Source organism: Panthera pardus, unplaced genomic scaffold (genome assembly GCF_024362965.1).
Source record: "Panthera pardus isolate Hobbes unplaced genomic scaffold, ASM2436296v1 HiC_scaffold_17, whole genome shotgun sequence".
Classification (NCBI taxonomy): domain Eukaryota; kingdom Metazoa; phylum Chordata; class Mammalia; order Carnivora; family Felidae; genus Panthera; species Panthera pardus.
The window spans coordinates 64,747-89,484 of NW_026526732.1; the positions used below are offsets into that span (position 1 = coordinate 64,747).

Sequence of the window (24,738 nt, forward strand, 5' to 3'; positions counted from 1 at the left end):
CCTTTCTGATTATATGCCTCTGAACTGTTTGAAAATATACTTTTGCAATTAACTCCAGCAAGAACACCCAAGAACGTACAAATTTCCAGCTAATGTTCATGAGAAAAAACACCTCACTAGGCTGTACACATACCCCAGCTTTAATACTGAAGGACTTTGCCCTGGAGCCTGATTTTGCCACTCACTGGCTATGTAACCTGGGACAAATGCCTCATCCCTCAGCTGAGGCCAGAGTTTCCTCACCTAAGAAAGAGGAACAAAACCTAGTTACAGGTTTTGTGAGAATTACAGGCAATGTATCTGGGAAACAGGAAGTGCTCAATTTATGGGACATCATAAATACATGTTTCGTGACCAACCTTAAATTTTCAGGTAGTTCTTCCATTAAAACTGCAACATACAATGAAATGTTGACTGAAACAAACAACAAGCAAGCAAGCACACACTGAAATGGTTTCAGGCAATTATATCTAAAATACAAACTTTACCAGTATGGTCACATGAATCTTACAAGGTATCATTTATAACATCAATCTAACACTTTTATAAACAGCATTTATTGTACAGAGTACTCCAAAGGAAGAAATATATGTACAGCCATTTGTTTTCCTTAATACATCTATTCTGTCCTGCAATACTGAAAAGGCGGAATGTGTCTGGCACAAAAATAACCCCTAGGAGTCACGAATTAGAAAAACAACGCTTTTAAAAAAGATTTTTACTTTTCTGGTAGAAATATAAAAACTGGTTTATGGGGAAGAAATTAAAAGAAAAAGTCCAATCAACTGCAGAGGTGGCTTTAACATTTGAAGTTCTGTACCTCAAACCAACTTGTCAACAGCAGTATGTGTTTAAAATCTAAATATAAATAAACAGGCAGCACAACTCAAACAGCAGCACAGTACGAGCAACTTACATAATGCTGCAGTGTTCTCTGCGCAGAAGACCACTTCCCAGCATCGCCACGGGGAGTGCACGCCGGAGAGCTTCACCTGGTGCTGCAACCCACAGAACGCCCATCTTCTCACCAAACTGGGACCCTCCACAACACCACCATTTAAATGTACCAAAACTGATTTGTTTTTAAAAAAAAGAACAAGTGGGTGCAGAGGCAGGAGTACATTAACAGCCATTATGTCGTCTTCCTGAAACCCTTTAGAATAGGGTAGATATTTTCAAATGCTTCGTAAATTTCTGCTCTGACTTTAGCACCTATGAAGACAAGTCAAAGAGAGGAGTCTGAAATAGCTGTTCTTAAAAGGTAAAATTACTTTAAAACCACAAGGACAATTCTCTCCATTCCCAGTTAGACTGACAGAACACTAATGAGGGAATCCCTTGATACAACCCTGTTTTTGTTTTTAAAGTACTATTTTCTTAAAATGGCTTTTTAAGCCACAAAACAGTGCCCTAGATGACTCCAGCCTCCTGCCCTGCAGTCCACCACATGTGACCAGTGTTATTCCCTGCACCAGCTCGTGACCTGAGCAGCTCGTGACCCAAGCAGTGCAGAAGGAATGACCAAATCTTATTCTCCCACTTGCTGCCTTTAAGCAAGCTCTTCTAAACTTCCCTCTGTTGTCTCCAAACGACACAGATGAATCTCAAAGCTTTACAGGAGGATTTCCAGCTTAAAATGCCATCTCTTAAGCAATGTAATGGCCATCTTCCCTGCTCTCACCCCCCTGGTGGGTATGTTTCCCATCAGAGTGTTAGGGTGAGGAGAAGAAAGGGGCAAAGGTGTCTTCACCACCCGCCAGCCAACTGAAATTACTTCTCAGCACTGAGAAAATGCTGTTCTTGAAACTCTTGCAAACCTCTGGATACTACTTTCTGTTACAACTTACCTGTTAAAACAACTTTTCCAGAAACAAAAATAAGAAGAACAATTCTGGGTTTGATCATTCTGTAGATTAAACCAGGAAATAACTCTGGCTCGTAACTAGGAGGAAAATGACAAAAACAGTTTAGAAATTAAAAGCTGTCCATGCTTCAGGTAAAATGAGGACCTGCGCAGGGAAAATACTGACTAAACGGCAAATTCACTGCGAGGCCAACCCACAGGAAAGAGAACTTAAGGCCAGTGAGGGCGACCCGTCATGGGCACTTGAAGACCAACGAACTCTATTTCTAATGAGTCTGGATTTTCTGTTGTCGTAGCAGCCTCATGCTCCCAGTTCAGACAGACTGAAAACAGTAACGATGTGTGTGGTTAACCTACTGGGAAATGCAGGACAGGCTTCTCTGAGGAAGAGACACTTGGGTGGATATCTGAAGTGCCAGTGGGAGTTTCCTAGGTGAAAAGTATAACAAGAAGGTGCCAAGTATAAAACTTGGGCCAAGAGCCCTGGTCCAAGAAGGGCAGGGCAAGTCTAAGCGGTGCTGGGAGCAGAGAGGCTGGAGAAGTGGGCAGTGGCCTTGTAGGTGGCAGGGAAAGTAAGAGGAAATAATAATCATTTCACTCAAGTTTATACTGGTACAGCTCGTATAATGTTCACTAGAGAAATTCAAACAACTGGGGACAAAAGTTGACATAACAGGCTGTGGATTTAATTCATGCATTTAAAATGCATTTATTGAGCAATAAAATAACAGGGAGCCAATTTCATCCCAGTCAAGGGGAGTTGTGGATGTCAATAAGTGAAATGGGAGGTAGGAGAATGGTGAGAAAAATGTATTTTCCAAGACAGAAAGAAGAAACTTCAACATTCAATACATCTATCAGTACATCCCTTGTTCTTACATACTGACTGTTCTGCGTATGTTTTATCATGAATAATGTTTACACAGATTATACAAGTGAATTGTTGCCAAAGGCAATCACAATACATTTCAGACTCACCTACTAAATTGTTGGTGGGTCAGCACGAGGCCTTCTAACCTTATAGGGAATTTCACATCACAGCTCCCCACCATATTCTGAATCTTGAAGTCCAAGAACTTTGCTGGAAAACCTAATTTCTGTACAACTCTGGCATATTTTCTTGCTGCTAGTCGGGACTGCTCTTCACTAGGGAGAAGAAAAAGTGAGATAGTCATAGTCAAAGCCAGCTAAAATAAAATTTTATTTGAAATTCAAAATTACTGAATTCAAAATTCAATTCATCAGACTACTGATATGCCCAGATTTTACAGATGTGGAACATCTCATCATCACCATGATCATTACGATTACTGTATTTTAGCCTACAAATTCCTAAGGTGAAAATTAACAATTTCATTTTAATAGGAAAATATTAATGAGATTTATACTTAGATAATGCATACTCTAATTGTATCTTCTTTTATATTAAATCTCTCTTTATCCATTCCTATAACTCATCTGTTGGATAAAACTATGGCTTAGTAATGTATGGCCTATGTAAGAAAAGCAAAATAAAAGCAATAATACTATCATAAGCAAAAGACTCTCAAGTGCAAGGGTTAGGGTAACAAAAATTAAACATACATACTTGCAATGCTTTTTTTTTCTTGAGGAAAATAAATTTATTTGTGGATTCCTATCTTGATAAAATAATCATGCAACTAGATACCCACTATTCAGTGTGTAGCAAATGGATAAAGACAGCTAAACAGTGAATGGATAGCATGTCTGGGAAAGAAAAAAACACCCAGCATCTATTGATAAGCCAGAAGCTTTTGATGACCCATCCAGGAAAAAACAAGCAAGACTCCAAAATGAAGACTTATGTGGAAGCCAGGGAGAGACCCACACCTTGCCTTCTGAAAAAGGCAACACAGGAGATCAGGAACCACTGTGTCCACACCAATGGCCTTCCCCTCATTAAAGACAACTTCAGGGGCGTGTGGGTGGCTCAGTGGGTTAAGCGTCCGACTTCAGCTCAGGTCATGATCTCGCTGTTTCACAAGTCCGAGCCCCACTTCCGGCTCTGTGCTGACAGCTTGGAGCCTGGAACCTGCTTCCGATTCTGTGTCTCCCTAGCTCTCTGCCCGTCCCCCACTTGCACTGTTTCTCTCTCTCAAAACTAAACAAACATTAAAAAAAAAAAAAGACAACTTCAAAGTTCAGAAGAAGCAAAAACATCTGCAGCCCTCTTGGTGTGTAGACAACTCCAAGTCATATTAATTTTTATTTTAAGAGCTTAATTTACTTCACTTATTCAAGCTCTATGAAGCTGATGCCACTAATCTTCCTCCAACCTTCGCCTTCTACCAATTACGTGGACTCTGTAAGACAAGGTTTACAGCCAAGGCCCCAAAGCACTAACCTTCACAGACAGGATCACTTCAAACAGACGCAGAATATAAGCAATAGCATTTATGAAAGGGGTAGACATCTTAAGACCTGAATAAACCCTAACTCTCATGATGAAGCCTATTTACAACAAGGAGCAGCAGGCATCTATGACCAACACACGTGGTCTGTCCCACTGCCAGTACCAAGCAGATCTATATACTCTCACACCATCTGCTCGGAAATTTTGTGATTCATGACCAATTTGTTTTCACTTGGGGATGAATTTGTGTTATACATAAAATTTGTTACATAAAGGGATTCTTAGTAACAGCTTGGATGTTACATTTTATCAAAGACACATAAAATGCAACTGAGTAACCATGGTAACATACAACCAGGAGAATAAACTCCTTAAACCTACCTCTTGGCTCCTGTGCACACCATTTTCCCAGAACTGAATATTAGTGCAGTGGTTCGGGGCTCTCTTATTCTCATGATAACAGCAGCAAACCGCTAAAATGGTCAGAGACAATTGTTAATGAGGTCACACCAGACTGACTTCCTTTAGGAGAGTAAGACAATGAACGTCACGACTGGTAAAATGGAGAGTTCTCAAAATCCCTGGCACATGTTCCTATACATGGGTCTCTTACATCACCGGGCAGCACGCATGCTTTTCTTTGCACAGGGGGCAGAATACAGTGACTACTGAGTACGTTGAACCAAGATCTGTGTATTTTTCCACACCATTGCAACAACAACTAATATTTGCAAAAAATTTTACTTTAATTACGTCCTTAATAAATATCAGTGCCTCTGTTTCTACCTTATATTTGCCAGCTTCTAGAACTGTTAACTTACTGATTTTTTTTGGCAAATCGATTGATAAACCTTTTCTACCTCCAGAGGGAGTAAATCAAATTACAAACATATCAATATGTAGTGGAGTGACCTTCTGTTTCCAACTAGCTTTTAGAAACAGTATTAAAGTATCAACACATAAAATTGCAAATTAAGAAAAAAATCAAACTTTTTATTTTTAATTTCGACTTTTTAACAATGTTTTTACTGCTAACATCGTAACTCGAGGGGAACATATTTCAGCTGTGGGTTGAATGAATAGCCTCCATTACTAGTTTACATGATAAAAAGCAAAAAATTACTTGCAAATAACTCTAAAATTTTAATATCTGATGATTACATAAGAAATATTCATGTATTTCTAATCAGGATAGCTCTTTAACAAATTAGATTCCTTTTGCAATTTTAGTTTTAAAACTGCTCTGTCTTCCTGCAGATTTTACCACCATGCAAAAATACAAGCACTACATTCTAGTTTGTACAAGTCCCAGAAAAGCCTAACCTTGCCTTTCCTAAATTCCCTCTATTGATTTTATTGATCAAATAATATCATTTCATTAGAGACTATAACATTGTAGAATTATGTATTCAAAGTAAATAAAATAATAGATAAAAGATTAATTATTATAATGCTACATACAGCCTGTATACTGGCTTACCACAGTGCATAAATGGTTACTTCCAGATCTTAGCTACCTTGGGATTTTAGAAAAATACTTCAAAAATGTCTAATATTTACATTATTTCTTAAGATAAAGATAAAAACCTGGCCAATAAACAGTTTTCATTTAGCCTTTACTTTCATTTTTATATGCCATATAAGAGCCATTCTATTACTTGGTGGAAGGACAAATGGAGATATACATGTTTATTTTACCACTTTAAACGATTAAAAAAGGGACATAAGACGTGTACCGATGAACAGACAGCAAGACATTTCTTGGTTATCTACCTGCTAGTTTTCTTATGTCCGTAGGACACAACATTGAATTGCTCTGGCTGAAGATAACTAATAAAAATGGTTGAGACTATAGGAGACACAACAGATAATAAATATACACTTTATCTTCTTATTAAGGAAATTGTTACAGTTTATCACAAATTCAACCTTACAAATTCAGGTTTGTGTGTTAACCTTCAAAAATTCAACATTAGATATGTACTGTCTAACTTAATATGCTGATATATTACATTTCAAAGTCAAAGGTAAAATGCTTTAAATGATGAAAGAAGTTCAACAGTTCTGGCTTTTCCGTTTTCTTTCTTAAATTCTCACTCTAAATAAAATAAAATTTAAAAAAAAAGAACTGTTTTTACATTGAAGTATCTTTGTGGTTTCCCCAATGGCTACTGGGCAACCATAAAGATTTATTCTTACTGTAAAAAGAAAGGGTTCTAAAATAATTAGCCATATTTGATGTCCTCCAAATTTTAATTAGCTCAACCAAGCAGACCAAAAAGTCTCAATAACTAAAGGAGTCATTTTCTTTCTTAGACAGTTATTACAGCAACTTTTATTTTGGACATTTCTACCTAGGCTACATCTTTCTCACTTGTATATAAAAGACAGAGATTTAGAAACTCTCTCCAAGACCATCACTTAACTTTTTTCTCAATGTACAGCTAACATATATTTATCCAACTTACCTGGTTCAGCTGACAAACATACCCCTACACTTCTACAAAATTATTTTGTCTGCTTTCTATGTAACTCTTAAATACTACTCCAACCTAAACCCAACCACTTTACTTCCCTTTCCTTAAAAAAACGTAATTTAGTAAACTATGAAAATAAATCTAAACCTACTTCATTCTGTTTTGTTCTGATGATACATCCTAGAATAAGTCATTCAATAACGACTCATATATTTAAAATAATCAAGGTATATTTTACATTGATATTTTTACATTGATACAGTGTAACTTTTAAATGTTGTTATAAGATATATTCTGTTACAAAAGCTCACAGTTATCTTACTAGAGGTTCATGAGTAAATATTAACATTCAATAAGATTTGGGTTTATGTTATTAGGACAATAAGAGTTGTCTATTTTCTTTGGTTATCTCCAATTAAAACATTAAAAATAAATTAATGACTTATTAGAGAAATCAGACTTCTGAAGGAAATATCAATTGTAAGATTATAGCCTACTCTAAGGGAAATGGCTTCTCTAACTCATGCAGTTCTTACTAGGGTTAGCTGCCAATGACGACACAATGATATATATAGTTTTTCTGGTTGAGGAGGGAGGCAGAAACTTGGTCATTGTCTTTCTCTGTTTTACTTAAATGTCTCAAAATAGCTGGGTGTCAAAGTCATCCTCAAGTTTTAATACTTATGCATATGCACACACACAAAAAGCCACACTAAAAAAAAAAAAAAAAAAGACAAATACGTACATTGATTCAAATTTTACAAAAATATTGGGGATATTCAACTTGAGAAGTTCAAAAGGCTGCTGAGAAATGCCATATCTTCAATTCTCACATAATAGAGGGCAAGGCTCTGAACTCCCTCTTAGATTTGATTGAGTGCCCAAAGTTTAGATACACCGTTTAATAGTATGTACATAGTTCTCCTGTTGACTGAAGTTTTCCTTTGTTAAAAGGCAAGTGCTAAAACAGTCCAAGTTTCCAAAAAGAGTTTTATTTTTCTTGGCCTACAATCCTAGCCCTAATGACAGGGTGTTACACCCCAAAATCCCTGCAAATTCTCACCCTATGACACTGTTCCTGAAAGATGCATGAAAACTGGCCTGGCTCCTACTAACTGTCCCAACCTTGATATATCCTGGTCTTGTCAAAAACAGGTTTCCCCTGCTACTGAAAAGTAGAGTGTTCCTGTGAAACCTTTCATAAACCCAAATGGAGTAAAGTGAGGAACAATCACCATTTTGTAAAAGCAGAAATTCTCTTCAGATTTCTTTCCGTTGGCAAAAACAGGCACTAATGTAGGTCTTTAATGAAAGCAAAGTGACTTAATGCAAACTTTTGGATAGCATAGGAAACCTGTCCTGGTCAAACCAATGTCAGTCGTATACACAGTCGCATGCCCCATTATGGGTAAGCCACATTTCTAAAGAAAACATCACCACACACATCTCTAGGTGATGTACAGGCAGCTGACAGAAACATGAAAGCGATTTTCAGTGAAAGTCAGCTTCAAACTGCATAGAAGAAAGCATTTGAGACTCTAACTGAAATACCATTCTCAAGCACCAGGATTAGACACATGGATAACTTCCCCAGTTTGCATGTACTCAGAATCCAACTGGGCATGGGTTCTGCCTGAAGATTGACCCCGAATCTGCTAGAAGACCTCCTCCAGAAAGTGGTGACTCCTGAAAATACAGCTTCCTCCCAAGAGCTTGGAATCAAGGATAGGACAACACACTTGGTATATATACTGCCTGTTCTTTCTCACTTCTTCCCCTTGTGTTTAATCATTTTGTGCTGTTGACAAAATGTGGTACAAGAACATGATTTCACCCAGTGTATGAGATCTCTACCCTGACCAGGAGTTCCCAAACTAAAACAGAAGTTTCTGGATTGTGGCTCAAACAACAAATGAAACCACTCACCTAACAAATGCTTTATCATAACTTCACTGGCTAAAACAGAGCCAGATAATAAACGTGTCCTCTATTTATTGGCCGGCCAAGTAGTTTTGGCACAATTGTTAACAAATGGGATAAATACTTGGGGGGCGCAGGGAGGCACAGAACAGAACAATCAATAAGTTGAGAAAAAAGACTTTCCGTTCCTAAAATTGACCAAGCTGATTCTTGGGAAGTTAATCCTTCTGGTTAGGTGTAAGCAAACTAAAAAATACTGGATGTATGAAGTGAATTTCACTCATTTCTTATGATATTTCTCCACTGTCTAACATCCAGGTAAGCTTACATGCTGCCACTTGGACACTATTTCAAGAGGACATTCAAATAATGACACCACATAAGAAAAGGAGTCAAACCCTCATGGGCAACCTAGACTGGGAGTTTCACCAAAGGGGGAACAAGGGACATCAGTAAAGGATATGGCGGTAATCTGGAAAAACTGAGAGGCACAAACAGACACTGACACAGATAGCCTGTCAAATAGAATACTCAGATTCTCAAGTATGTCCTTCTGCCTTCTCTTTTTTTCTTATATAAAATCTTATTTTTCCTTTGTTAAACGAAACCAGTTTAATAGCGGTTCCCCATGTATGAAAGTAAACAGCACGCTAATAGATTCTCCCACTTTAGGGGAACTGTCTTCTACAGGGCCCTACCCAAGAGCTCTTCTTCAATCCGATCATCTCCACTCAGAGGCCTGGTCTGTCTAGTCCTTGAAGAATGTCCATCCGTTTGTGAATGCAAATATTTACTATTTTTTTAAAAAACAACTTATCTACCAATGCAGAGACAAAAGCCTTACCATGTACTCAGGCTGCTTATGTTAACGTAAAAAGTATCATAGGTATTTTTACCCCATAATATTTTTATTATAAAGTTTAAAAGTTATACATAGAAAAATATAATAAACTCCCTATACTTATTACCCAACCCTGACAATTATTAACTTCTGGCCTATCTTGTTTCACCCATGTGCCCTTCCCCAATTCTCTAATTGTTTTATTTTCAAGTAAATTCCAGACAGCGTATCATTCCATTCCATATGGTTTTCAAAACATAAATGAAATCATACCACATATTTTGTTTTTTAATGTCACAGGATCCCCATCACAATGGGTAAATAAATTTAGTACTTTATCTTGTAGACTGCTGTGATTCTAGGGTCTCTCAATAAAAAACAATACACAATTTTCTTTAATTCCTCATTTTGTTGGTATCAACAAACTTAAGCATAACACGTTTTGGTCTAGGGACCTTTAACAACAAATTCCTGTATTATTATAGTTTGAAATACATTGTAATTGCTCTGACCTTGGGATTATATTCAGCATTTCGGGCACGAAGTGCAATGGTCTTTAGGTCAAGCTTACAGCCAAGATTCACCGTAGATACAATATTTCTGCAAGAAATTTGAAAAGAAAGCATGATCATTTAACTTTTACAGGATGAAGTGTTAGATAATTATCTAGAAATCTGATTCTTTTACTAGAACAATGTAATTAGGTCAGTTTAAATTTTAATCAAAAAAATTTTACATTGGGGCACTTGGGTGGCTCAGTCAGTTGAGCGTCCGGCTTCAGCTCAGGTCATGATCTCACGGTTCGTGAGTTTGAGCCCCGCGTCGGGCTCTGTGCTGACAGCTCAGAGCCTGGAGCCTGTTTCGGATTCTGTGTCTCCCTCTCTCTCTGCTCCTCCCCCGCTCATGCTCTGTCTCTCTTTCTCCCTCTCTCTCCCTCCCTCTCTCTCTCAAAAATAAATAAACATTAAAAAGTTTTTTAAGTAAAAATAAATAAAAATTAAAATTTAAAAAAATTTACATTGTTGACATTTATTATGTTTACCACACACCATGGTGAGCATTTTACATGGGTTGCCCCACTTAATACTTACAATGCACTATGAAGTAATAACTATTAATATTCACATTTTCAGATGCAGAAGCTGAGGCTTAAATGGCATGGTTGCTCCAGATAAAATGGGATCCTTGCTCCAGATAAACACGGCTCCTAAGTGGTAGCCAGGCTTTGAGTCCATCTATCTGTAGAGCCATGCCTTAGCCTTCTGAATGAAGCTCTTATTTGCCCTTTGAATGACACTAATTGCCCATAAACCATCATGCACGGGCATGGGACATCACTGTCGTATGAATGCCGATTCCAGATTGCAAATACATCTCCAGCTGTTTCCAGCTCATTGCTGCTTTTGGTTCCTGTCCTGTCAAAATGCAACAGTTTGAAAACTTGATGGCTCACAACTGGGTTGGATAAGAGGATAGCTGTGTTTTTTTCTCTTTTAACTTTTTTTTAATGTTTATTTACTTTTGAGACAGAAACAGAGCATGAGCAGGGGAGGGGCAGAGAGAGAGAGAGACACAGAATCTGAAGCAGGTTCCAGGCTCTGAGCTGTCAGCACAGAGCCCAACATGGGGCTCAAACTCACAAACTATGAGATCATGACCTGAGCTGAAGTCGGATGCCAGACCGACTGAGCCACACAGGTGCCCCAAGCTGTGTTCTTTAATAGACAATTGTAAGGCCAATTGGAATAATCAACCCAAGGGGTGCTTGCATGGTTCAGTCAGTTGAGTGTCTGACTCTTGATTTTGGCTCAGGTCATGGTCTCACGGTACGTGAGATCGAGTGCAGCATGGAGCCTGTTTGGGATTCTCTCTCACTCAATAAACAAATGAGCATTAGAAAAAAAAAAAAAAAAAGATCAACCCAATGAATGTTTTCATTTCTAACTCACCTATTTCCTTCCAATTAATTTTATATACACACCTGCCTTTAGCATTTCTCTACTTAAGAAATAATCAAGTTGTGGTACATCTACCACAAATTTAGTCACATATTTGCTACATGTATTTTCTTCTTCTTAAGCAACAGTGCATAAGGGTTCAAATTTCTCCATATCCCCAACACTTGTTATACTATTTTTGATAATAGCCATCCTAATGGGTATGAGGTGGTCTCATTGTAGTTTTGACTTGCATTTACATAATGTTTAGTGACGTTGAGCATTCTTTCGTGTGCTTATTGGCTATTTGTGTATTTTCTTTGGCAAAATGTCTATTCAAGTCCTTTGCCCATTTTTGGAATCAGGCTCTTTGGTTTTCATTGTTGAGTTTTAGTAGTTCTCTAAGTCTCCAGATAATAATCCTTTATGGGATGCATTTTCTCCCTTCCTGTTGGTTGCATTTTTACTCTGTGAACAGTGTCTTTTGGTATACAAGTTTTCTTTTTAAAAAAAATTTTTACAAGTTTTAAAATTGTCATGTAGTCTACTTTATGTTTTTTCTGTTGTTACCCATGCCTTTGTGTCACATCTGAGAAAACATTGTGAAGTCCAATGTCACAAAGCTTTTGTCCTATGTTTTCTTCACTGAGTTTTATTGTTTTAGGTCTTACACTTAGGTCTTTGATCTATTTTAAGTTAGTTTTTTATTTGGTGTTAGCTAAGGGTCCAACTTCATTCTTTTGCATGTGGATATCCAGTTGTCCCAGCACCATTAGCTGAAAACACTATCTTTTCTCCATTGAACAGTCTTGGGACCCTTGACAAGTATCATTTGACCATATATGCAAGGGTTATTTCTGGGCTCTCTATCCTACTGCATTGGTCTATATGTCTGTGTTTATGCCAATACCACAGTTTTGATTGCTGAAACTTCGCAGTAAGTTCTGAAATTAGGAAGTGAGAGCCCTCTGGTTTGCTCTTCCTTTTCAGGATTGTTTTTGGCCAAAGTTCCTTAGGATTCCATTTGAATTTTAGCATGATTTTTTCTACTTCTGCAAAAAATATCATTGGGATTTTGATAGGGATTGCACTGCACCTATAGATCATTTTGGGCAATATTAAAATTTTAACAATATTAAATCTTCTAATCCATGAACCTGAGATGTGCTTCCACTTTTCATGTCTTTTTTAAAGTTCTTTCAGCAATGTTTTATAGTTCTCATCATACGTCTTTCACATCCTTGGTTAATTCCTAAGTACAGCAAAACCTTGGTTTGAGAGCATAATTTAATCCAGAAACATCCTTGTAATCCAAAGCACTTGTATATCAAAGCAAATTTCAAGAACCATTGGCTAGGTTGTGATCATGTGACATTCAGCATCACGTGCTACTCGTATTGCAAGACACTGCTCATTTGTCAAGTTAAAATTTATTAGAAATGTTTGCTCATCTTGCAAAACATGCAGAGAACAAGTCACCCACAATTCAAGGTTTTAGTGTATTTTATCCTTTTTGATCTTGTTAATAGAATTGTTTTTGTAATTTGCTTTTCAAAAAAAATTTTTAATGTTTATTTTTAAGAGACATAGAGTGTGAGCAGGGAAAGGACATAGAGAGAGAGGGAGACACAGAATCCAAAGTGGGCTCCAGGCTCTAAGCTGTCAGCACAGAGCCCAACACTGGGTTCGAACCCACGAATCGTGAGATCACGATCTGAGCTGAAGTCGGGCACTTAACCGACTGAGCTACCCAAGGACGACTGAGCTACCCAGGGACACCTGTAATTTCCTTTTCATATTGTTCACTGTCTATATACAGAAATGCAACTGATTTTCAAGTGTTAACTTTGTATCCTGCTACTTTGCTAAATAAACTCACTCATTCTAGCTAACAGGTTTTTTTGTGGACTCATTACGATTTTCTACATATAAGATCATAACATCTGCCAACAGATAATTTTATCTCTTCCTTTCTACTCTAGATACCCTTTATTTGTCTTGCTCTGGTACTATGTTGAATAGAAATGGAGAAAGAGTGGGGTGGCTGGGTGGCTCAGCCAGTTGAGCATCCGACTTCAGCTTAGGTCATGATCTCACAGTTTGTGGGTTCGAGCCCCGCATCGGGATCTGTGCTGACAGCTCAGAGCTTCAGATTCTGTCTCCTTCTCTCTCTGCCCCTCCCCAATGTGTGCTCTGTCTCTGTCTCTCTCAAAAATAAATAAATGTAAAGAAAAAAGAAAAAAAAAAAGAAAGAGATGGAGAAAGAGGTTGTCCCTGCCTTGTTCCTGATCATAGAGGAAAAGCATTAAGTCTTTCAATGTTAAGTATTAGGTTTGCTATGGTTTTTTAAATATGGCTTTTACTATGTTAAGGCAGTTTCCATCTTTTCCTATTTTGTTTGTTCTTACCATGAAAGGGTGTTGAATTTTGTCCATTCTTTTTCTGCATCAATTGAGGTATCAGTTTTCTTTTCATTTTATTGTTATGGTATATTACAGTGGTTGATTTTTTAAGGTTATTTACTTTGGGGGGGGGGGGAGAGAGAGAGCGAGCATGAGCAGGGAAGGAGCAGAGAGAGGAAGAGAGAGGATCCCAAGAAGGGTCCATGCTGTCAACACAGAGCCCAATGAGGGGCTCGAACTCACAGTGAAATAATGACCTGAGTCAAAATTGAATTGAATGCTTAACTGACTGAGCTACCCAGGCGCCCCCAATGGTTGATTTTTGTATGTTGATCTACCCTTTCATTCTAAGAATAAATCCCACTTGGTCATGGTGAATAATCTTACACCATGCTGCTTAATGATGTTTCCTAGTATTTTTTTGAAGATTTTTGTATCAATGATCAATGGGGATACTGGTCTGTAGGCTTTTTAGTGTCTTTGGCTTTGGTGTCAGCGTACTGCTGGCCTCACTGAATGAGTTAAAAAATGTTCCCTCAATTTTTTAGAAAAGTTTGAGAAGGACTGGTATTAGTTCTTTAAATGTCTGGTAGAGTTCACCGAAGCCATTTGGTCCAGGGATTTTCTTGGCTCTGCCACCTCCCCAGAATTCTTCTTAAAAATGTATGATTTTCTTTAAGTTTACTAATTTAAATAATCTATACACCCAACATGGGACTCAAACTCACAACCCCAAGATCAAGAGTCGCATGCTCTTCCAACTGAGCCAGCCAAGCGCCCCTTAAAAATGTGTTCTTATATATTTTCACTGATTATCTATCCCAAGTCTTCATAAGCTTGTAGGATTTAGAGGCCACTGAATTCCCAACCTACCAGGGTTCTTAATGGATATGGAAACTCAGTAACGTGTCTGACTAGATGCTTTGTGGAATACCAGAAGGGTTAAGGTGCCAAGATGAAACAAACACCCCATCACAACTGGTTATAACTTATGATTTAAACAAGAGGTAAAAACTTAAATGGCCATAAAAGCCAGACAAGCAAGCAAGACACCAGGGAATGTTGCTGACAAACGTGAACTAACAAGGGATTATCTCTCTAAAGTATTAAAATGAAAATCATCTGATTTTTAAAATCACATCAGATCAAAATCTGAGGCAAGATTTGGATAACAGGATCTACGATGAAATATTACTTAGTGACAAAAATGACCAGCGATGGCTGGTGAAGTAATTATTGTAAATGACCCTTCACTTTGGCCATGCTTCCTAAAAGCAAAAGCTATGTACTTCACACTGATAGATACAAGAGAATATTTGTATATTTTTCAGGACTTTTTTCCTACCTCCACCCTGCATCCAATTCTGATACATATAGGACCCATTTCATTTGTACAGAAAAATCCACTGAGGGCGAGAACAGACATTCTCAGCTTGTGGAAAGGACACAGCTCTCCAAAGAGTTATATGCAGCCCTTATAATAACCAATGAAGACAAACAAGGACCATTGTGAACTAAGTAACTAATCTTCCCTTCCCAAAGAAAACATCAAAGGGAAAGAGACCATGTAAGGCTTGATTCAGCAAATCAGCTGCAGGGAAATGTCTACAACAATTTGATAACTTGGCCCAAGGATATAAACGCGAGCTACCCAATCTACCCAATATGCGGCGATGTTATGAGAGCCTTTTACTAAGGGGACTGACTCACTGAGGCAACTTCGCATCCTTTCTCCTATGGGAGACAGAGATGACCACTAGTGCCACCCCCTCAACAACTCAATCCATCTGAAACAAAGAAGAGCAGCACCCGCCGCAAGGGGCCCTTCTGGGTTGAGGGAAAGACACAAAGTACTCACTGCAGCTGCGGCACGATCCCAGAGCTCTCAGAGGCTGGAGTGGCGGGCGTAATGGGGGTCATGGGGGTCATGGGGGAGGGATACAGGGGAGTGGTGCCCGGCAAGGGTGCAGTGGTAAGAGTCTGTGAGTGGAAGAGCTGTGGTGTCTGGCCCGAGGCCGCCTGCGTCGCCTGCTGGGATGCGGACTGCTGAACGGCCGCCACTGCCTGCTGCTGCTGCTGCTGCTGTGCCTGCTGCTGCTGCTGCTGCTGCTGCTGCGCCTGTTGCTGCTGTTGCTGCTGCTGCTGCTGCCTCTGCTGCTCCTCCAAGATGGACAGACTGTTGGTGCTCTGAATAGGCTGTGGAGTCAGTCCTGTGCCATAAGGCATCATCGGACTGAAGATGGGGATTCCAGGAGTCATGGCACCCTGTGGAAGGTCAGGAGGACAGTAAGTCAGGCCAGCTGGTATTGTTTCCAGCACTTGTCTGGTAGAAGAGGAGGTGAGATGTACAAAGACAGATGCTTTCCGAATATAAATGGAGTCATGATGCATAATACAAAGGCATTTGCTGTCCTTACACACATCACTTTCTTCTCCACCATAGCACAGTAGGTAAGAGCCTGGTATTTAGAATTATACCCGGGTGTGAAATCCAACCCTGCCACTTATTACATGTGAACACTCAAGGAAGTTGCTTAACCGTTCAGGCACATCAATAGGATAACGATGTTCTAATACTGCTAGAAAGTATAAAGGACATAATTGGAGCGACTGCCCATGCTTTTAAACTATTATCCTGGCATACTACCTGGGTAGTTCCCCATTTCACTCGCAATGTATCTGTCTAAGTTTGGCTAATAAATTATATAGTTACCCCAGAGATGCCACTGAACCCATTCAACACGATGACAGGCACGCAGAAGATACTGAAGTGTTAGCAACAATAATGATGATAATTATTAGAATACTATTCAAAAACGTGGATCATTTGCTCTCCAAAAAGTTTATATTGTGCTCGCTTCGGCAGCACATATACAAAATGTTTATATCAAGAAAATCCAATGCATCTATCAGAATAATATCAATTTATTTTTCTGAATGCTTAACTTCCAGATACTGTCACATTTATTAATTTAATTTAATAATTAATATATTTATTAATATATAATTTATGATATAATTAATTTATCTCATAACAGCCCTCTGGGAAAGGAAAAACTCGATGTTCTTCCCACATTAAGGACAAGAAAACTGACCCCAGGAGAAGCTAAAGGACTTCCCCAAGACCACAGGTCTCACCAGCAGAGAAGCCACAATGACAGCCAAGTTTTTCTGGGAGCCAGTCTAATGCCCTCACCCAGCACCAACTCTACAGACCCCACAGAGCCTGCAGAGTTTGCAGTGACTTTGTGAACCTCTTCAAAGTATACCTAGTATTTCTGCATCAAGGAATCCATAGTTTTCGTCAGATGCTCAAATGCGTGCAAAATCCAAAAAGGAGCCACAATCCTCTCCCACTTCCACCACTTTATTTGGCAGAAAGCATAAACCAAAACTGTCTAAGGTTTATGTTAAATTGTTTCATCAACATAGTGGCAGAAAGAGTATGAGAGGAGGAGGGTCAAACATACACCGCAGCCCTAATAGTATAGGTACGATCATACTGCGTTGATCACTCACATCTGTAAAATACTGGCTAGAAAAAATTCAGGTTATGTGACTTTAAAAAGAGTGAGGTTTTGAAAGGTCTGCCTTTCTTTATGTCACGTATACAAATGAACTCAAAATGGATCACAGGCACACATGTAAAAGCTAAAACTTTATCAGAAAGAGAAAATCCTTAAGACTTTGGGTTAACCAAGATTTCTTAGGACACAGAAGCACTGACGCTGAAATAAAATTGATAAATGGACTTCAGAGAAAAATTAAGACCTTCTACTCTTTGAAAGATATCATTAAGAAATTAAAAGTAAGCCACACCACAGACTGAGAGAAAATACCTACAATACCTACATCTCAGAAAGGACCTGTATCCAGAATACACGAAGAACAATTACAATTCAATAAAAGACAAACAAATAAGCCAGTTAAAAAAATGGGCGAAAGATGTGAAGGACATTCTACAAATGAAAATAATGCAGTTGGCCAATAAGCATTGACAGGATGCTCAAGATTGTTAGTCATCAGGACAATGCAAATTAAAATCACAAAGAAACAGCACTAAGCAACCACTAGAATGGCTAAAAGTCAGAGCGTCAGTGAGGATGTAGAGCAAGCGGAACTCTCACGTTGCTGCTGGTGGACCTAGAGTATGGTTCGGCAGTTTCTTATAAAGTGAAACACACACTTACCACAGACCTAGCAATCCCACTCATAAGTATTTACCCAAGAGAGACAGAAACAGTTTACACAAAGCCTGTTCACAAATGTTTACCGCAACTTTATCCATAACAGCCCCAACCTGAAAACACCCACAATGTCAGCAACTAGAGAGCAGATACACAAGATGTGGTACATCCATACAGTCGAGTACTACTCGGCAATAAAAAGGAATCTGCTGATATACAGATGTTATATTGGGCAACGAAGAGAGATACACAAAAAAAGCACATACTGGTATGATTCCATTTGTATGACTTTCTAGGCGAAGCAAAACTATCTATCTTTAGCTCTCGATCAGCAGAGCAGTTGTATACACACAGGTGTACACAATTATCAAAACACACCTAAAGTGGGTGTTCTTATCATGCGTTAATTTTTTAAAAGTAGATGTTATTTGGAACCTTAAACATAAAAAAGAAATGCTAAAAACAGAAAATAACTTGGCAAAAGTTACTTTCAAAATCAAAGGCCCGACAGTCACATGGAACACTTTCATAAACATTTATCAAAAGATTAAGATTTACAGACAAATACATATTTTAACTTCCAAATAAACTCCTCAAATTTAACACTATCAAGTCTTCTCAAAGCCTAATACAATGTTTCAACAAAGTAAGAGGCTTAAAATCAGATAAATCAATTTCAACGACAGATGGTTAAATTCCCTTCCTTTCTTTTTCTACTGCCTCTAACAGTGTAGACTCTGTCCCATCTACACCCTCCCTCCAGTTGTATTACCTGAGGGGAGGCCAGGCCCTGAGCGTAAGGTGGCAGGCTGTTGTTCTGATCCATGATGTTCACTTTCTTCTTGGTAAATTAAACACCTTTGGACTGGAACTCGCCTCGGCATTCAGTCTCTTCCTAAAGCATCCCCAGTACACACTTCTTAGCAATTTCCTCAACTGCTTGCGTTGTCTTCGTGCACACCAAGAAACGGTAACGCCACTTTGAAAAAAGTTGGAGGTTTAATGTAAGAATATAAGCTGTACAGTCTTTTATGAACCAGTTTCATAATTACACAAAAAAACTAGAAAAAAGCAATGAAGCTATTTTGGAATATACTTTTTTAACCTTATAATGCTGAAATCCTATTCCCTCCCATGTTTATTGTGACCGCATGCAAAACTGCCACTAGAGCAAAAAGTGTTTTATTACATGTTTAATTTAAATGGTCTTAGAATGTTCAGCGGTGCTTGGGTGGCTCAGTCCGACTTCAGCTCAGGTCAGGATCTCACAGTTCAGGAATTCAAGCCCCACATGGGGCTCTGTGCTGACAGCTCAGAGCCTGGAGCCTGCTTCGGAATCTATGACTCCCTCTCTCTCTGCCCCTCCCCCGCCCACACTCTTGTCTCTCGAAAAATAAACATTAAAAACTTAGTTTTTGATACTTAGAACGTTCAAAAATAAGGTGTCATAATCAATATTTAAAAACTTTTGGGAAATCGAGGCGCCTGAGTGGCTCAGTCGGTTAAGCGGCCAACTTTGGCTCAAATCATGATCTCAAGGCTTGTGGGTTCGAGCCCCGAGTTGGGCTCTGTGCTGATACCTTGGAGCCTGGAGCCTGCTTCAGATTCTGTGTGTGTGTCTCTCTCTCTGTACCTCCCCCGCTCACACTCTATGTCTCTCTCTCCAATAAATAAACACTAAAACAAACAAACAAAGAAACAAAAAAAACTTTTGGGAAAAAACACTCAGAGAAAACACATTCCTAAGGAAACTGTCAAATCAGAGTAGAAACATTTATTTTTTTATGTTTATTTTTGAAAGAGAAAGAGACAGAGCGGGGGGGGGGGGGGGGGCGGTGGCAGAGAGAGAGGAAGACACAGAATCTGAAGCAGGCTCCAGGCTCCGTCAGCACAGAGCCCGATGTGAGGCTCAAACTCACCAACGACGAGATCACGACCTGAGCTGAAATCAGACACTCAACCGACTGAGCCACCCAGACGCCCCTGAGTAGAAAAATGTATTAAACCCTGTGTACAGAGTGCTATTGGGCCAAGTTGAGGTTTTTAAATATTCCAGTCAGTTTTATATCCTCCACAATGTCTTAGGTGTTAATTTCAATAAACAGTGAATTGGATCCAACATACTTTAATGTGATATTTATTGATCTACTAAGTTATTTATTTTTTTAAAAATACTGCTTCATTTATTTTTGAAAAAATACTGCTTCTTGCCTTGTTTTATTCTTTTTTAAGTTTATTTATTTATTGGGGGGCGGGGGGTGAGGGATGGCAGAGGGAGAGAATCCCAAGCAGCTTCTGCACCATCAGCACAGAGCCAAACATGGGGCTCAAACCCACAAACCATGAGATCACGACCTGAGCCAAAGTTGGACACTTAACTGACTGAGCCATCCAGGTGCCCCAATCTAACTGAATACAACACTGTGATAGAAGATGTACAGACACAAAAATAAATAAAACATGTTTTTATACATGCAATAATTTGACCTCTTTAGAACACATAAATACAAACTATGCCTCTATCTAGCTTTCCTTAACACATCATTTCTTTACTGGCTACACATTTTTTATTTCTTTTAGAAAAAAGAATCAAGTGACTACTGAAAGACCTTTTGTTGAGTTTAGTTCAGATGGCTCCTTACCTTGATTAGAGTTGCTTTGAGAACTAGAGTCAAACAGTACTGGCTCATTAACATATCAAGAACAGCATCTAGTTATCACTTAGTAAGCCCAAGATAAATGTTAGCTATTAGTAGATTTCAGTTTAAACATTAAAATCTAAGAAGATATTGGCACATATAGAACTTGCTGGTCTGAAAGTTACAAATTATATACCAAAGACACACACCAGCTTCAAACATGTACTGGTACAAAGTAAGCACTCAGATATTTGTTGAATGAATGAAAGAATCAATCACTTTGACAGGACAAAGGACCAAAGACTATATATATCCTACATACTCATCACTGAAAAAGGGGGGGGGGGGGGGGACAAAAAACTCTGGTTCAGAAAATGTCAGATATAATAAAATTATATTTTTTTAAATTGTTATCCTATAATAACAATAGAAGTGATGCAAATATGAAGAGGAAATAGTCATTAGCATCAAAGAGTTCCATGTGAAGGGTATACAAATAATTACTCCAAAACTTAAGTGCTGTAACAGAGGTGTATTATGCCAAGTTCCTGGAGTGCAGAATCTCGCCAATGTCTTAGCACCATGCCTGGCATACAGTAGGTCATCAAGAACAAATGCACACATGCTGTGGATGATAAGACATAGCAACTGCCAAGTGTCCTGAAGGGGAATGTGTTCACAAAGCATGATCACTGGACTTGGGTCTAGCAAGGTAAGCAGGAATTTACAAATCAGCACTGCAGGCAAAAGACCAAGCACAAGGAGACAAAGGCTGCAAAAGCATGCAATATGCAAGCAACAAGCTCTGGAGAGGAGGTAGCAAATGTAAGTGGGGTCACACTGTCTACCAGTTTTACATATCACATAGGCAAAAGAGCAGGGACAAGATTTTGAAGTGCAGCATGAGTAGGTCTACTTTGGCAAGTGTGGATGAATTCAAAGAGATAAAACTAGAGGCTGGAAGTTCACCTTAAGGCAGTCACTGCTATGGTTAAGGTAAGAAATAATGAGAGCAGGATTTCAAGCACTCATAAACATGACAAGAGCTTTCTCCAAAACTGGTGGCTCCTGACCCCTTAGTGCAAACTCAGAGTCTACATAAGAAATCTGCAGCACTAGGTCCGGGCCGATGTTACGATTGTTCAGGTCATCCCTCATTCCCAGTGATGGCACCGACCATTTTTACTCACCTGTGCCATTAAAACCACAGTTATTACTTCTAACTTAATCCTACTTAGTTACTACTATCGTTAGCTATTACTTATAACTTATCCTATAATACTAACTTATCCTTTGAAAAGAAAGTTGTTTGCAGAGTGTGTTCATATTTTGGAAATTGAAGCATCAAATCTGATCTTTTTAAAAGGCAATCACAGATAAGGGAAAAGAATCAGTTAATTTTGCATTGCCCCCCAGTGTCTGCATAAACCACTCAAGCATATTATTTTTCACACAGAAGCCTACCTAGAATTTTAAATTAGAAAAGCACACGGCCTGGGGCCTAGACAGCTAGGCCTTGTAAACCAAGCGCTGTGTATTTACAGCTTACGCTCTATCGTGCCGGAAATCTCTAGCCTCTGACAAAACGTTAAAGTCTCAAGCACAACTTTATAACAAAGCCATTCCTGCTGATAGCAAAAAAAGGAGGACAAAGGCCAGGTTGAATCTGCCCTCCAACATCAACGAGGAGAAAAGGATGGCAGGACAGGAACTCCGGGTCTTGGATGTGCCGGACTGTTGTGTCCCGGGCACTCCCGGAGCCCTGCACCCGAACTCGCACGATGAAAGCCGTTGTTAAAGCACAGCAGATGAGGGCACCGGGCGGGACAGGCGGCCGGGGTGGGTGGGCGGCCGGTACAGGCCGGAGCGGCGTCGGCACGAGCGGGGAGGAGCGGCCCCCGCGCGGCCTGCGTGCCCACTCAGCGTCTCCCTCACTATCGCCCCAGGGCCTCGCTGCAGTGGTCGCCTCTGCACCAATCCTCAGAGAAGAGGAAAAGCTAAAGGGGCTGTTACCTGGAGTCCCTGCAGAGACCACTGCGGGGCCGCGAAAACGAAGTTAAGCCACAGGCGGCCCAGGCGCCCGCCACGGCGACCCTTCCCGACCCTACTAAACTTCTGGCGCGCGTTGATAATGTCACTTCCGCCAGTTCTTCCATCCTAGGCTTCACCCAATTGTCCAACTAGAGTGGCGGCCATGGGAAGTGTGGGCACTCCGTCACTTCCGCTGTTTCGGAACAGTTCCGCTGGGTATTTGGCTTAAGGGAAAGAAGGGGCGGGCTGAGCTCCCCAGGAGTTCTAGGGGGGTGAGCCGCCGGACCAGAACGTTTTCTGATTGGTTCTTGCCGAGGGGAGGCAAGATAATGATTTTCAAATGTTGACTTTTTGAAGTCTAGCGGTGTGACCTTCGGCAAGTTACCCGACCTCAGCGCCTCAGTTAGTAGAATGGAATAATGGTAACAGTTACCCTCTAAGGAAGTTGTGAGATGGATTAAGGAAATGCAGGAGCAATGCCAGGCACATGGTAAACTCTCCGCGCATGTTAGCTATTTTCAAACTTGGAGAATGAAAAGAAAAAAAACAGCCTGGTTTACAGGTTCAATTCTACTTTGTTTCTGCTCCTACCATTTTATGCACTCTTGTCACACTTGCCACAAAGAGACTGTTACTGAACCCCAAATTCTGCTGCCCCTGGCTTGAAAAGGCAATACTCAAGAGATGGTTTTGACTGAAAAGGAATATGAGCTTTGTTCAAGAAGCCGGCCACCTGGGGAGAAGGTGGACTCTTATCCAAAGCCAGCTTAGAGGTTTCTGCCTGGCCAGGGAATTTTTTTTTTTTTTTTTTTTTTTTTTTTAATGTTCATCTTAGAGCACGCAATCGCGCTCGCGTGGGGGCGGGGGGGGGTGGTGCAGAAGATCTCAAGCTGACTCTGCGCTGACAGCAGAGAGCCCAATCATGAGCCCTGAGATTGGGCTGTTGGATGCTTAACGAACAGCCACCCAGGCGTCCCTTGGCCCAGGGATTTTTAAAGGAGTTTAGGGCAGTTAATCAGTAAAAGGACTGCAGTGGTCCATAATATTTCTTGTTGCAAGCAGAATGGATGGTGCCAGCTACAGATGTTATCGCAGTGCTCAGAGGTTGTGCAAGGAGTGTGGTTCCTCAGTGCCCAGGGTTGTCCAAGAGGGTCTGGTCTCTGTTTTGTGACATGCAGAGGTGCTCTGTTCTTCCTAGGAAAGAATGCATGATGGATAGATTAAGAAAGGTCAATCACTTGGGCTAAGGGTTCTCGTTAAAGCTCAAAGACCAGTAGGTTGGTGGGAAGGGCTTGAAGGGGCTTTAGTTTCCCACTGTCCATTTCATCATTCCATATCTATGAGATTAAGGGTGAAGGTCCATCTTCTGTAGCTACTTCCTGCTAACTGGGGACCACCTAGGGATTTTGGAATAAAGCCTTTTACAGGATGGGAGAATCTTGTTTCTGGCATTTCCACTGAGGGGGACGCTAAAGACATCTCCAAGTTTGTATGAATAGCATGAGCTCCTGCTCGATGGATGCAAAAAGTGAAACAACAAAAGAGAAAGAGAACAGGAAATATAGCAATGTTTAATAGGGTATATTTCCATTTGGAAGGAATTAAATCTAGCCAACTGCTAAAAGGATCTAGAGCTAGGGCATCTATAGTGGTAATGTGTTTAAATCTTTCATGACTTCAGTTACATTTTTTGAGTATAGACACAAGACTCTATTTTAATGAGAGCCTCCTTAAGCTCTCCTTAAGGTGCCTTCCTGTACTGCAGTCAGGATACCAAAGGCCATTCGGTTTGGGAGAGCCACATTTCAAATTTGTGGGTGACTGCACGTCGGGTTTGGTTAAAGGTGGCTGCTGTATGCTTGGCTAAAGCCTCTACTTGCAATTTTATATCAATAAAGGTAGCTCCTGGGACAAATATGGTAAGGGATAAAACCATCAAAAGGCCATCTTTACTTGATGTGCCAGGAATCGCTGTCAAGTGGGAGATGACTTGTTCCAGGAGATAAGGGCATCCCCAAGTGCATCATCCAATCCAGTCATAAGAAAAAGCGAGGCCACCCACTATT

At 39.8% G+C, this 24,738-nt stretch overlaps 1 protein-coding gene across 2 annotated transcripts; it reads right to left on the reverse strand.

Annotated features, from left to right (window-relative positions):
• Positions 1–451: 451 nt before the first annotated feature.
• On the reverse strand, positions 452–22,785 carry TBP (TATA-box binding protein). Of its 2 annotated transcripts, none has more exons than XM_019412841.2 (8): positions 22,655–22,785; positions 18,775–18,981; positions 15,674–16,080; positions 9,989–10,076; positions 4,620–4,711; positions 2,843–3,010; positions 1,848–1,942; positions 452–1,212 (listed from the first exon to the last, which is right to left on the reverse strand). In XM_019412841.2, exons 2-8 carry the CDS (start codon positions 18,826–18,828, stop codon positions 1,133–1,135), a joined length of 984 nt encoding a protein of 327 aa, XP_019268386.1. In that variant the 5' UTR covers positions 18,829–18,981; positions 22,655–22,785; the 3' UTR covers positions 452–1,132. The 2 variants fall into 2 exon arrangements, with proteins under 2 accessions (XP_019268386.1, XP_019268387.1); XM_019412842.2 differs by lacking the exon at positions 22,655–22,785 and adding an exon at positions 22,106–22,489.
• Between the last annotated feature and the right edge of the window lie 1,953 nt (positions 22,786–24,738).